Source organism: Mesitornis unicolor, unplaced genomic scaffold (assembly GCF_000695765.1).
Source record: "Mesitornis unicolor isolate BGI_N332 unplaced genomic scaffold, ASM69576v1 scaffold16713, whole genome shotgun sequence".
In the NCBI taxonomy this organism is placed as follows: Eukaryota; Metazoa; Chordata; class Aves; order Mesitornithiformes; family Mesitornithidae; genus Mesitornis; species Mesitornis unicolor.
Window position 1 is genome coordinate 42196 of NW_010175517.1, and position 13155 is coordinate 55350.

Genomic DNA, 13155 nt, shown 5'->3' on the forward strand with positions numbered 1-13155 from the left:
GGGCTAAATTCAGGGTATTCAATTGTACCAATGCAGAGCTGGTTCAATACCTGCAGCCTTAACTGAAGTCAAGGGGAGATATGCTCTCAATACATAAAATGCTGTCTAAAGCTCTGTGCTCAGTAAACCCCAAGTACTTGATCAAGTAAAATACACCACATCGGTGTGTGCTTTTTTCTTAACATCTATATGCCTTGGTTCTCTACTTAAAAGCAGGGTTGGTGGTATTCATGCATCACAGAGGAGTTTTGTGAAAACTTAGTCATTAAAGCTTATGAATCACCGCATTATCATAGTCATAAAAGTCATAGGCAAGCCGGCAAAGAAATGAAAAAATTCTGTCTTCAAAGCCAGGATGGAACATTGGAAGAAATGAGGCACAGTACCACACCAAGCAGTGACAGGCAAATTAAAACTTCAGTGGTTTCATTGTGTTCATTGTGTACTCTGAATGGTTTGAGGAAAATAGTTACATTGAGTCTCTAATTGAAGATAGTGTCAAGTTTCATATGGTTAAGTGGACTATTATGTTGTGCACAGAAGTTTGTTTATGGGATCTCTTAACTTTTAAGTATTTGAACTTGCAGGCTTTTAAAAGGCAGGTGTATGCACGTGACTAAATGTATAATATGCAGTTACCATTTAGTGCCAGAACATTCAGGCTTTGCACCAAGATCTGTTTCTGGATATATGTCTTAGCGATCTGACAGGTGTTTTAGCAGTTTTGTCTACTTATGTTTACTTTTAGTTATGTGCATTACTTCTCATGGTTATCTTTGCAGTAATACCCTTTGCTTTCCATTTTTGGATTTACAAAGCCAACTGTCGATACAGTAGATGAAGCTTAAATATGGTACTGTCCCAGGGTATAAATATCTGTAACTTTTCTAAATGTTGAAAAGAGGCCACAGGAGTCATGCCTATGTTTCTGGAGTACCAGGGAGTGACAGGAATTGTGTGGTGTGGCAGCAGGAGTGGCACAAGAATGTTCTTTGCGCTATGTGTTGGTACGCTGCCTAGCCCGTCACTCATGCACAGTTTAGATTCTTGGACACTGACGCAGTATAAATTGTCATAGGAATAAGCGTGTAAAAATTACACAATGCACTGGAAAAGCTTCAGTCTTACAGAGGACCTAATGATTGCATCAACTGAAAGTGTACTGGAAAAGGGTAGTGCCTGTGAGCAACAGTCACTTACTGGACTATTCCAAATCTGAAGTGGATTGTGTTTCTGGTGATTTATTCCATGATTCTGTCATTCAGAAACCTAGAACCCATTAAGCAATACCCTGTGACATCCCTAATACCTCTTAGGTGTATACAAAGGTGTAACGTTCGTGACGTACCATAGACATTTTTTGCCAAGGTAAGTGGGATCTTGACTAGTAGGATTCAGAGAGCAGAATTCTGGTCCCTTTGAGAGTTTTGTCCTTTCTTTAAGAAGAACCAGGTTTCCTTTGCTGTGGCAAATGTGTTTACATGTTTGTTTTGTATTATAAATTTAGACCATATTATTTACAAGAGTTATTCATGTGTATTGTACTTTACTTACTCACAGGCATTGCGTGTTTGGCATTGAATATTAGTATTGTGACGCTTCCTAACTATGCATAATCAGTTCTGCACATAATCCAGTTTCTTATTGGCAAACTGTAAAATTCAGCACACAAGTCTGTGCTTAAAAATCTAAATAAAGGTCTGATTTTTCCAAGAGGTTTACAGCCTGCAAAACATCGCTAAATTTTAATGCTTGTATTTTCATCGAAACACACTTTTTCCCCCCCAGAAATGGTATTTCTGTGTTTGTTCAAGAGATGTTAAGAATATCCAGCATAATTGTCTTTGTGACCTTTTAACTTAATATTGTTTCATATTAGAATCTGATATAAGTTGTGCTCATGGGAAAGTGTTCCATATGGTATCTGTTTTTTGCCATTCTGATTTTCTACACTCAGAAATCAGTAAGTTACTAAAATAAAAAAATAGCATTCCCATTCAGACACTGCACACACACATTTCGGCCATGAGGAATTACAACAAGCGGAACAGTCACGCAGGGCAAACAGCTGATTTGTGGTAAACATGTTATTTCAAATAAAGAATGATTTAAGACAGGAGTAGAAAGGAGGTAAATTATTTCTTTGTGTGCAGTGTATCCAGAGTTGAAGATTTCTTGTTTAATTGTAGATTTGTGAGTGCAAATGAATTCCACTTAATAATATCTGTGTTCTTTTTTTCTGGAAATAATTGATTTAAAGAAAGATCAGAGAGAGAGCAAAAACAGTTAGACTTGCAGAAGCCTTCAGTTCCTGCTATACCTCCGAAGAAACCTCGGCCACCCAAAGCAAACTCTGTGAATAGACCTGGTACCTTGCCCCCGAGACGACCAGAAAGACCAGTTGTGCCTGCGACTCATACAAGGTATATTGGTTTTCCTTTGTCTTGTGCTTTTGGGATTAATGAAAAAAACGTACATTTAAGGAATTCAGATTTTACAGTTAATGTTACAATTTATTTCATGGTAAACTGTATTTAAAGAAAAAAAAGAAAAAAAAGAAAAGCCTTCTAGTCATGTGGCTGGTTCATAACTATCTTCTCAAGAATAACAGACTGTTCATCACTACTTCATTTCTACTGATGAACAGACTGTTACTGCAATATCATAGTTTCCACTTCAGAATATGTGGGAAATACCTGCATCAGTGTGTTCTGCTGATGTTGACTTTCTTAGCTTACCTAAAATTATTCCAGTTTAGCCAGGGCACTAAGTCAGTGTGAAAACTTGGATTGTACTGAGGAACAGCAATAGACAATGCACATTTCATATACTGTCAGCTTGGTTTCAGTCTGTTTTCTGCAGAATACTGCTGTCAAGTATTTATGCTCTGGTGTTGTAATGTTGCTGTCTGGTAATTCTATAATTACTTGATGATCTTTATCAGAGGTGGTTACAGCCTTTGAGGAGCACTGAGAAACTGGACTTCCAACACAACTTTATTTAATCCATGCTAGAGCTTGGAAAAGCAGAGGTTGCAGAAATTAAAGGCCTCCTCGCCTGTAGTTCTGATCAAGTCTAGATGGCTGCATTGGTCATCAGCATCTGGGTTGTGCCCTGTAGACTTCCTTTATGCATAGTGGATAGACACAGGTGAAAACCACAAAAAAAGCAGTTGCCTAAAATGGACATGCTGCACATCTTGCAGAAATACTAGAATATAGGCATAGAGAGATTTTTACTGTTGTACTGTTAGAAAAATTAGCTGCCATTGAACTACTGGAGTTCAAGTATAGTGAAATGGTGAATTAAATACCAGAATGGAGTATAAGGTTGAGTGGAATACAGTAGAAATCCTAGGCATTGATTCCTTTCATTCTTCCACATGTGCATTAAATAAAATGCTCTCGTTGTGAAATGTGAGACACATGAAATAAAAACATGGTGCCTGCCTTGTGCTGCCAGTTTCGTCTGACTTAGCTGCTGTGGCTTTGCATCTCTTAGAGTTTACCCTCCTATCCAGGTGCTACCACCACAGCTTCTTTCGGACTCCCTAGCTTTGAACATGCTTGCCCATTTGTTTCAAAATATAGTCCACACCTGCTGGTCATTTGGGCATACTTGGAAAAACAAGTATTTACTAGGACCTTTCGATTCAGCTAGGTGATGTCTTTTGACAAAGTCAATACATACCCTAGTGTTCAGTTCACTGGCTAGGCGTGTATAGGGTTAGCTGTTCTTTTGGTCTATCCTTTGCCTGGAATATTTTAAACATATTATAAATAGTTTAACCATTCAGAGTTGTGGAGGGGTGGATTATTGCTCTTCTGTTTTCCTTTTTTTCTAAGTAACAAGTTGTATAAATAAACCATGCATTTTTAAAGATATTTCAGTTTTCATGTTAACAAAGTGAAAAAGCAGATCTAAACAGTAACCCTGTTATGTTTTTAATTGTCCAAACTCTGTATGTCTAGCTTGGAAAAAAATAGGCTTTGTTCTTTTTATCTAATACTATATTTGAAAGAATTTTACTTGTAACAGTAGTTAGATTAAAACTTAGAAAAGGTGATTTTTAAGGTGATGATGATGCATGTTGACAATCACAGTGCTAGCAGTTTCCCTATGAATTACTTTATCAGCTAATTCAAATTAATGGGTTTATCTTATGTAGCTGTTCCGCCTGGTAAGCACTAACTTGTAAGGGTGTCTTGTAGAAAGAGGGCAGAAAGTTCACATAATGAAATAATCCACGGAATAGACTGAATTGCTTGAATAATTAAGAAATGTGAAACTTCAAATGGAGGCAGTCATTTCAATGAAGGTGCTTTGTTTCTAAATCAGTTCAGTTTAGTAAGGTAGTAAATATTTTTGAGACTTGCTGGTATCCATTTCCAGAATCTGAAAAACCTAAGGCAGTTAGAATAAAAACTGAACCAGCAGAATGACCTGTCATGGTGTAACCCCAGTGGGCAGCTCAGCCCCATGCAGCCACTCGCACACTCTCCCACAGTGGGAGAGGGGTGAGAATCAGAAGGACAAAAGTGAGAAAACTATGGATTGAGGCAAAGACAGCTTAACAGATAAAGCAAATGCCATGTGTGCAAGCAAAGCAAAATAGGGAATTCATTCACTACTACTCATCTTCAGACAGGTGTTCAGCCATCTCCAGGAAAGCAGGACTCCCATCAAACATAGTGGTGACTTGGGAAGATAAATGCCATATCTCTGCATGTGCCCCCCGCCACCTCTTCCACTTTCTTCCCCCCAGCTTTTATTGCTGAGTATAACATCGTATGGTATGGTATGGTATGGAATATCACTTTGGTCACTTGGGGTCAGCTGTCCCCTTCCAGCATCTTGTGCACCCCCAGCCCTTCTCGCTGGTGAGGCAGTGTGCAAAACAGAGAATGCCTTGATGCTGTGTAAGCACTGCTCAGCAACAGCTAAAACATCTGGGTGTTACCAACACTGCTTTGGTCATAAATCCAAAACATAGCATAGCAGGCTGCTATAAAGAAAATTAACTCCATCCCAGCCAAAACCAGTACATGATCCTAGGGGGAAAAATTGTTGTAGTTGTAAAGTGAGTCCCATGAGATTTCCATGGCTTCTGGTTAGCAGAAGAGGTGTTTTTTTTCTGTTCTGAGTAAGTGGCTTGCATCTTATGTATCTCACCGACTTTTTGTGGTGGTGATTGTTTTTCAATTTAAATATAATCCATTTTTATAATGAATCTCAACCAGTCTGTGTCCATGCTGCTGCTAACAGGGGCAGGTTCCCTCTCCTGGCAGCCCATTCCTGCAGCCTCCCTTATGTTAGCACCTGTGTTTGTGCAGCCGTTCAGCCATATGGGTCAGAGAGTGGCTCCAGATGGCAAGAATTCAGTTTTCAGGGTGATTTCTATTAGTGTGGGGTTTCTTTCAGACTGATCATCTGTCTGATCAAGCTGACAGTCTGTCAGGTGGGAGGGAGACACTGTGACCAAGAAGGGATGGCTTCTCTCCTTTCACAACAGTATGGATTTAGACTGGCATAATAAACCTGTTGATTCTTTTGGCAGCAGAGTTGGGTTTTTTTTGTGGGGTTGATGTCATATATCTTGGTATCTTTTGTAGTCAAATGGTAAATGTTGTAACTTTCAGCCCTAAATCACACCATCCTGAGAATCTCCTCCAAAACTGTGCCCACACATTTCCTAGAGTGCTTCCAACTCACACGATGCTCTCATTTTGCAGGAAAACAGATGTGTGCAAAGCAGAGTACACAGTCAGGTGCTCATTGCCCTGTCAGCCAGGAAACTATGTTGCCTCTTAGAGATTTAAAAATATATAAGCAATTTAAAATAAAAAAGTTAAAGACCAACAGATAAGAAAACTTAATTGACCAGGTAGATCATTTGGAGAATACCCTTATTAATCATCTTGCCAATTAAGACATTTTTCTAGGAATGTGTTAAATTTACTCTGTTTCCTTCCTGGTGCGTACTGCCTGCCATATTGATAGCTATGTAGGACTAGTTTGTTTTTCAGGTCATAAACTGGTTGTCTATCTTGTTTAGTTCACAGAGTACTTTTCACCCTACCACAGTGTTTAAATGGATTTATGTTCACTTAATCTGTGGCTTCCTCCATTTTTAAACACATTTTCAGGCTCTTTATCACAGCCTTCCTGAAGTCTGAAATAGGGTTTCCAGCCACTTTGTGTTTTGCTCATAAACTGCTGCCGTGAGTTGAGGTTCAGGCCCATCTGTCATCAGCTTATGGCATGAAAGGCAGAGACAAATGGAAAAATCAACGAGATTCAGCACCTCACTATGTATATTCCTGTCAGTGGCTGATTATTGCTATGCAGAGAAATGCACATCTGCCTGGGTCGTTTCAGGGACAGATCTGTATTTTTACCCATAAGTTGGGTACCTTACACATATCAGATGTTACAGCGCTGCGCTGGGAATAGTCATTGTGAAGAAACTATGATATCTGTTAGATGACTTGATAATGATGGTAATTATGGCATTAATTGGACAGTTGTTATCACAGTAAATGTCACAGGGATTTGTCTGTGTGCAGTGCCAGGCTACTCACCTACCACTGGGCCTTTTTTAATTGTTTCAGTAGTCAGATTACTTTAGTAAACTTAAGTAGTTGTGAGATATAAAGTTCTATGAAGAGAGAGTAATCACATTGCTTAAGTCTGAGCTCCTGTTTGATTTAAAAATAGTTGCTCTGTATGAAGTATCGCAACTCTTTGACACTTGTGTGTTCCAAAAACATTTTCAGACAGACTAGGTGTTCCGTTGTCTTGTTCTGTTGGACCTGTGGAAACAATATTCGTAGTCTAATCTCGTAAGTGGCATGCAAAAGTAAAGATAGGTCTTCGTTTGGTGGAGGGGCTGCATTTATAAGTAAATACTTGGAACTGCTGAAACACACAATGCTAGTGTGAGGTTCTCTGCCTTTCTCCAGTATTCTGCCTCGCCCATCGCTCTTGTTTATGCAAGCCAATTAATCAGAAACAATTACAAATAAGATCCTGAAGGATGTCCCTTTGGCCTTTGATTTCCTTCGTGATGAGATGCCGTGAACATCTGAAGAATTATTCAGTACACTACAGTGTCTAAAATAGGCTTTTTTGACAGGTGTTAAGGAGTAATGAGATAAGGTTAATCTATACAGCATGTCTACTTACTGGAGATTGCTCTCTATGACACATTGCTATTACTCTGGTGCTAGAAAGAAAGAATATTTCCCTCTCTCATTATTAATTGCAAGTTAGCTGTCAATTTGCTGTAACCTGCAAAAAACTCCAATAAAATGTCTCTTCTTGATCCAAATGCAGGAGTGATAGTCCAAAAGTGGAATTAGTGGGCAGTACAGTATCCAGCACTCTAGAGAAAGACTCCTCTGAAAGAAGCAATGACATCGGTAAGTTACAGTACTTTTTATAGTTTGCCTAAGAAATTGATGGTGTTAATTTCTGCTTTTTAGTGACTTTGTTATGATCCAAAAGGCAGATTGAGGATTTGGCAATGGATGTGAGTGCCTTAATATCAAATCTTAACTGCAGGGTTAAAGGATCATTTCTGTTTTACTTGAAAAAGTTTTGTTGAGGTTTTCTGTTTAAAACAAATAAAATTAAAAAGGAATTATGGAATGGTGAGCTATTTTGAATAGGAGGGCTTTTGTTATTTCTGTTTAAAAGTCTGAAAGAAGTGAGGAGGCCAACAATAATGAGTCATATTAGTTTAACAGATGTAATATTAGTGCTGCCATAGTTTTAATGCTGCAAAAGATTGTGGGTTTAGTGCATTTAGTAATCTTTACACTTTCCAATACAAAGGAATAGAAACCCAGTTCAGGCTAATTTAAATAAATTTTACTGCAAACACCAATTCAAAGCAGTCTAAATTTCTCTTGAATGTAATAACTTGTGTTCCTGCAACATGACCTGTTTAATTGGGAAATCACCTGGAAAGGAGTAGCACTAGGTTATTTTTCTGTCTTCTCTCACCCTCCTTCCTTCTCAAGTTGGCAGCGCAGGAGAGATGTTTGCAGGGTGGGTGCTGCAGTAAGTGCCACTTGGAAAGCGAGGGTCTCCAACTCCGGTCCCAGGGCTGTAAGCAAAAGCTGCGACAGCCATCTTCCACCTCCACTTGGAAATACGGCGGCGACAGCTGCTGCCGTCGCTCTCCTCTGCAGTCGCAGCTGTGCCCCGAGAGACCCGTTTTTGTAAAAGGCAGAACCAGGGTACCCTGAATGTGTAAGCATTGCTTCCTTTCGCTGGCGGCATTAAGTGTTATTTCAGTGTGGTGGTTTCTAGTAAAGCATTTCTGTGAAGTAGTAGACTTTCAACAGCCAAACCTGCCTTTTCTTCAGACTTGAAAGTGGAGTTTTAAGTTATAGATGGATTTTATTTGCAATGTAACAATAAAATGCTAAATTGATTTCACATAGTTTTATGAGCATTCATATGTCTGTGATTTTTAACTGTCTGCTGTTGCAATGGTTTATGATAATAACATTCTTTTGGAGAAGCAGGTAGTGTGTTTTTTCCAGATTTTCATTTGGGATAAACATGGAAAGCTAGAAGCTTGTGATAAATTGCATGAACGTTTTTATTGTGGAGATTAATATAAAGGAATGGTATGGAAATGGAAGTAAAATTCTACCATTTAGTGTTTGTTACTCATGTTTACAAATTTGCTTCAAAGCATGAAAACCTTTTCTTACTTGAAAGAGAAAGCTATGTCTGCAAATAGCATATAGTGGTGTCATGGAAGTAAACTTTTTTAATCCTTGTGCTAGTTTTCTTGGAATCACTACAAGGATAAAAGCTTAGAGTGCTTTGTATTTTTTCTGGTTTGTTTTGTTTTGTTGGGTTTTTTTGGTTTTGGTTTTGGTTTTTTAACAACCTATAAAAGGTTAGGTAGGTAATTTTTCATCATTTCCAGAACTTAGGTGAGGTCCTTCTGGTGTTTTTTGTTTTGTTTTGTTTTTTTAAAATTGAGAATGTTGCATAGGGTTTAGCTGGTGACCTCCTGTTACCACTAACAAGGGGAACCTACTGAGCCCAAGGATGAAATAGTGTGAATACTTAGATAAGTATAACTTGATAGGGTCAAACCAGAAGGGCAAAGCATGTTATTCTAGCCTGCTAGACAACTCATTAAAAGGAAAAAGAAGAAATCAATTATAATTTTGGAATGGAAGTGGACCTGAAGATGATAACTGTTTTAAATTTTCAGAATGCTTTTGACAGCTTGTGTAAAATATTGTTAATGAAATAAACAGTCTATTAGGAGAGGGTAGAGCAATAAATTAAAACTTAGTAAGCCAAAACTATTCACAGTGGATGAATGTCTTTTACTATGAGGAGAGGTTTGAAGTTCAGGACAGTTTATGGGGCAGTGTAATTGGAAAGATTTATGACAAATGTGTTAGATTTTTTTTATTTATTTACAAAGTGAACATTGGGTTGAAGAAATCTTGTGGCTAAATGAGTTATTGGTAAAAGTGATGTATGAGTGAATAGAGTTGTGCAGTGTATTCCAAAACACTGATATATAGTGATGGAGGTGTGAGTCCAGATAATATTTAACTGTGCTACGTGCTACCAGTGTTGCTCCAGTGTAGTATACTCTGTGGGGAGGACAGCCTCAGCTTCTCTGAGGTTCATCTTTCCAGTCAAAATGGATCTGATTAAATGTACCATTTGATGCCTTTTCAGTAATCCAAATTTACTCAATAAATTAGAGTAGACCTCTGTGACAGACAAGGTGGGGCTTAGTGGTAGTCTTTAAAGAAAATGGAAGTTTTCTGGCCTTTGCAGCAGTTCAGGTGTGTGACCATTCTGGTTAGTGTGCTCCTCTTCATTCCTCCATTAGCCTCAGTACCATTCCCAAGTACTTACAGTTCTCGGGGAGGACAGAGGAGAAGGCAGCAGTGAGTTGCAAGTTGCCTCACCCTCTTTCATGCTTATACCAAGTACTGATGGTGAATCGTGGACTGAAAATGAACACTACAGCACTCTCCTGGCTTTTTTGCACTAGCAATGTGTAAACCTGGATAGTGGCTGTTGCTTTCTCAGTCCTATAGCCAGTCTGAAACTCTTCTTTCATCCAAAGCAGAGGGATGTGCAAACGCACTGGGGAGACAGATTTGGTTATAAAAGCAAACCGCACTAAAGCTGGTTGGAGAGCGGTTTGCCATTCTGTGAAACCTTTTTAGGGATTTCTAACTTAGTTCCTTTTCCTTATTATAATGAGACCAAAACCTTTACAAGAAGAGAGGAGAAGGTATAGAGTCCATCTATATGCCATCTTCCAAAAACAAAACAAGTGATCAGCAACAACGAAATGAGTAATTGCATCAATAATTGAGAAGCAATATGCAGAGGGGAGTTGGGGAATCCAGGTTCAAAACTTGTTTTCTGTCTAAGTCTCCTGTTCTTCTAGATCAATGTGTAAACATTGCTTGTTTCAGAAAAGGCATTTTTCTGTTTGTTTTTTAAGTGTTGTCTAACCAGAAAACCCCACACCTTTAAAAAAACCTTTAAAAACATTCACTCAATATTCCCAGTCAGGAAAGTCATAAATACTTGAGCAAGGCTGAGGTCTTGTGTAGGGCTGTGCATAACATTCTGTCAGTTGCATATATAAGAAGTTATTTTTATGTAGTTGTTAGCGCATGGCTTGATTTCACTAGCGTGTTCTGTGGAGTTGTGACATGACATTTAAATTTCTTGATGAAAATACAGCACTGATTACAATTTTGCAATCTGTACTGACAAGAGCAAGTCGTGTTCAGCAACATCACTGCTGATTGTAGATATAATGGCAGCTATTACTACTGTTGTTCATGTCTTTGCTTCTTTCCACAATACTTAGAAAAAAAACATTGGAAAACTAGCCTTCAGATTATGTTATTTCAGAGCAACCATTCCTCATTCCTCCTCACTTCTTTTGTTTTCTTTTTCCCTGTTTTCAGTGATGCCTTTACTTTCCTTTCCACACATCTCTCATCCAGCTTTTCCTATTTACATCTCTTTGCCATGGGTAACTCTTCTTCATTTCATGAGGGTAAGGTGCTTTTTTTCCCATTTATTTTCTGTCCTTTCTTTGCTGTAGTTGACAATGCATATCAAACAAATACAAAAAGAAGTCTTTCATAGAACACCTAATGTGTATATGGCTATTACAGATTTTTTGAAATTAAAAGTTGAAATTGAGTGTACTGTGACAGAAAATCTTGCACCATAGCACTGAAATGAGAAATCACTATAGTTTAGTTTATTGTACTGTAAGAAATTGTAGTGGCATAAGTGACGTACAGTTTGCATGTAATGTTTGGCAATGCTGTGGTTTCATTAACCTGTTCTGACAGACAAATTACGTCATCACAAAGTTTAATGCATATATTTTGTCGTGATGTCCTTACATGTTACAAACCAAAAATATTTAGCAGCGTGCTAGGATGGTTCTCTAGTCTGAATGAGGAAAAAGACCCAATAAAACAAAATACAGAAATCTGAAGAGTTTTCACTGGCTCTCAGTGGAGCGGTTCCGTCACCCAAGACTGTCTGCAGTATTGCTGTGGTTAAATCACAGTAGTTACATCTGTTGAAAAGTCTCATGTACCAACTGTTTTGGATTGACAGGAGCTTTTTGAACTTAATTTAAAATGTTTCTAAAGCAATGTAAGTTACACTGAAAGTAAGCCCTGTTCTACCAACAGCAGAGTAGTCCTTATGTAGAATTACATTGATTTCAACAGCTTAAATTCATGCCTTACTGCATAAATTGCCTTTTTTTTAGGTTATGTGTTTCTGTTTGATTTCACAAAGAATTGTTATATGTGAGGACCAGTACAGTGACAGAAACATCTAGCACATATAATAGCTTACTGGATCAAAAGCTAGTGCTTCTAGAAAATTACTGAATTATTCTAATTAATTACTGGTATGGATTTATTTCTGCAAGTCTTTTAACTGTAAATGTACACACACTCTGAATCCTGCAATCCTGAAACAAGTCTTGCCAATCCAAAATGGGCTTGCTTTGAAATCATCGAACACTTTACATCATAAGGATTTAAGCGAAGTGTTTGTCGTGGTTTAGCCTGGCAAGCAGCTAAACACCACACAGCTGCTCACTCACTCCCCCCACTTCCCCAGTGAGGTGGCAGAGAGAATCAGAAGAGTAAAAGTGAAGGAACTTCTCAGCTGAGATAAAGACAATTTAAGAATTAAAATAAACCAAACTGAAATAATAATAACAATAATATATTTTAATAAGAATAGGAACAATAATAAGGCAATCAAAGTTATACTCAGCTCACAAACAGCAGTTGCTGGCCATGCCCCAGTGAAAACATGATGGGGGAGGGATAAGCCTCAGGAACCACATGAGCTAGACCTTAGGAGATGGCCCCCATCCGAAGAAGAGGGTTGTCCCCAGCAAACTCCCCAGTTTGTAGTGAGTGTGGTGTTTATGGTATGGAATACATCCTGATACATTCTGTTGACCAACTTGGGTCACAGCTGGGTCATCTGTGCTAGAAAACCCCAGGCTTTCACTCTCCCCTCCTCCTCTTGTGCAGAGAGAAGGGGCAAAAAAACCCCAACCAACCAAACAAAAGAAATTAGGAGCACAGGTGCTGGCAAAAAATTGTAAAACAGTCCTTGAGTTAGCGTAAGCGTCGGTGCACTATCAACATTCTTCTTAGCATGAATCCAAACCAAGCTCTCACTGGCTGCTGTGAGGAAGAGAACTCTGTCCCAGCTGAAGCCGTAATACCAACTTGTTTGCACTAACTTGTACACTGTAGTTCTCTCAGAACTGCAGCTCTGCTAAACAGAAAATGGAATTCTGTGATTCAATCCCAGTGAAACCAGGACTGCGATTTAAAGAATCAGCCACAAAGAAATAAAAATAATGTATCTACTGTGGAAATGCTCAGTGAGTTAATTCACACAAGACGCAGTTTCAGTGCTTTGCAAAAAAGACTGAGCTGCACAGGCGCTTCCCACACAGAGCCAAGCAGACACATCTTTCCAATATTTTTCCTGGCTCTTTACACATTTTGCATAGTATTTATGAAAGCAGTTAATAATCTTCACCAGTGCTAACTTAAGGCACATATGCCTTCATTGATTCCTGCT

General features: G+C 38.6%; 1 protein-coding gene across 1 annotated transcript in view; it reads left to right on the plus strand.

Moving 5' to 3' along the window:
* Positions 1-13155, plus strand: part of SH3KBP1 (SH3-domain kinase binding protein 1) — a gene marked incomplete at both ends in the record, with an annotated part of 55213 nt that overhangs the window by 34824 nt on the left and 7234 nt on the right. The window contains 2 exons of the mRNA XM_010181418.1: positions 2261-2423; positions 7336-7421. Of these exons, the coding sequence (XP_010179720.1) occupies positions 2261-2423; positions 7336-7421 (249 nt within the window). The remainder of the gene's footprint in view (positions 1-2260; positions 2424-7335; positions 7422-13155) is intronic.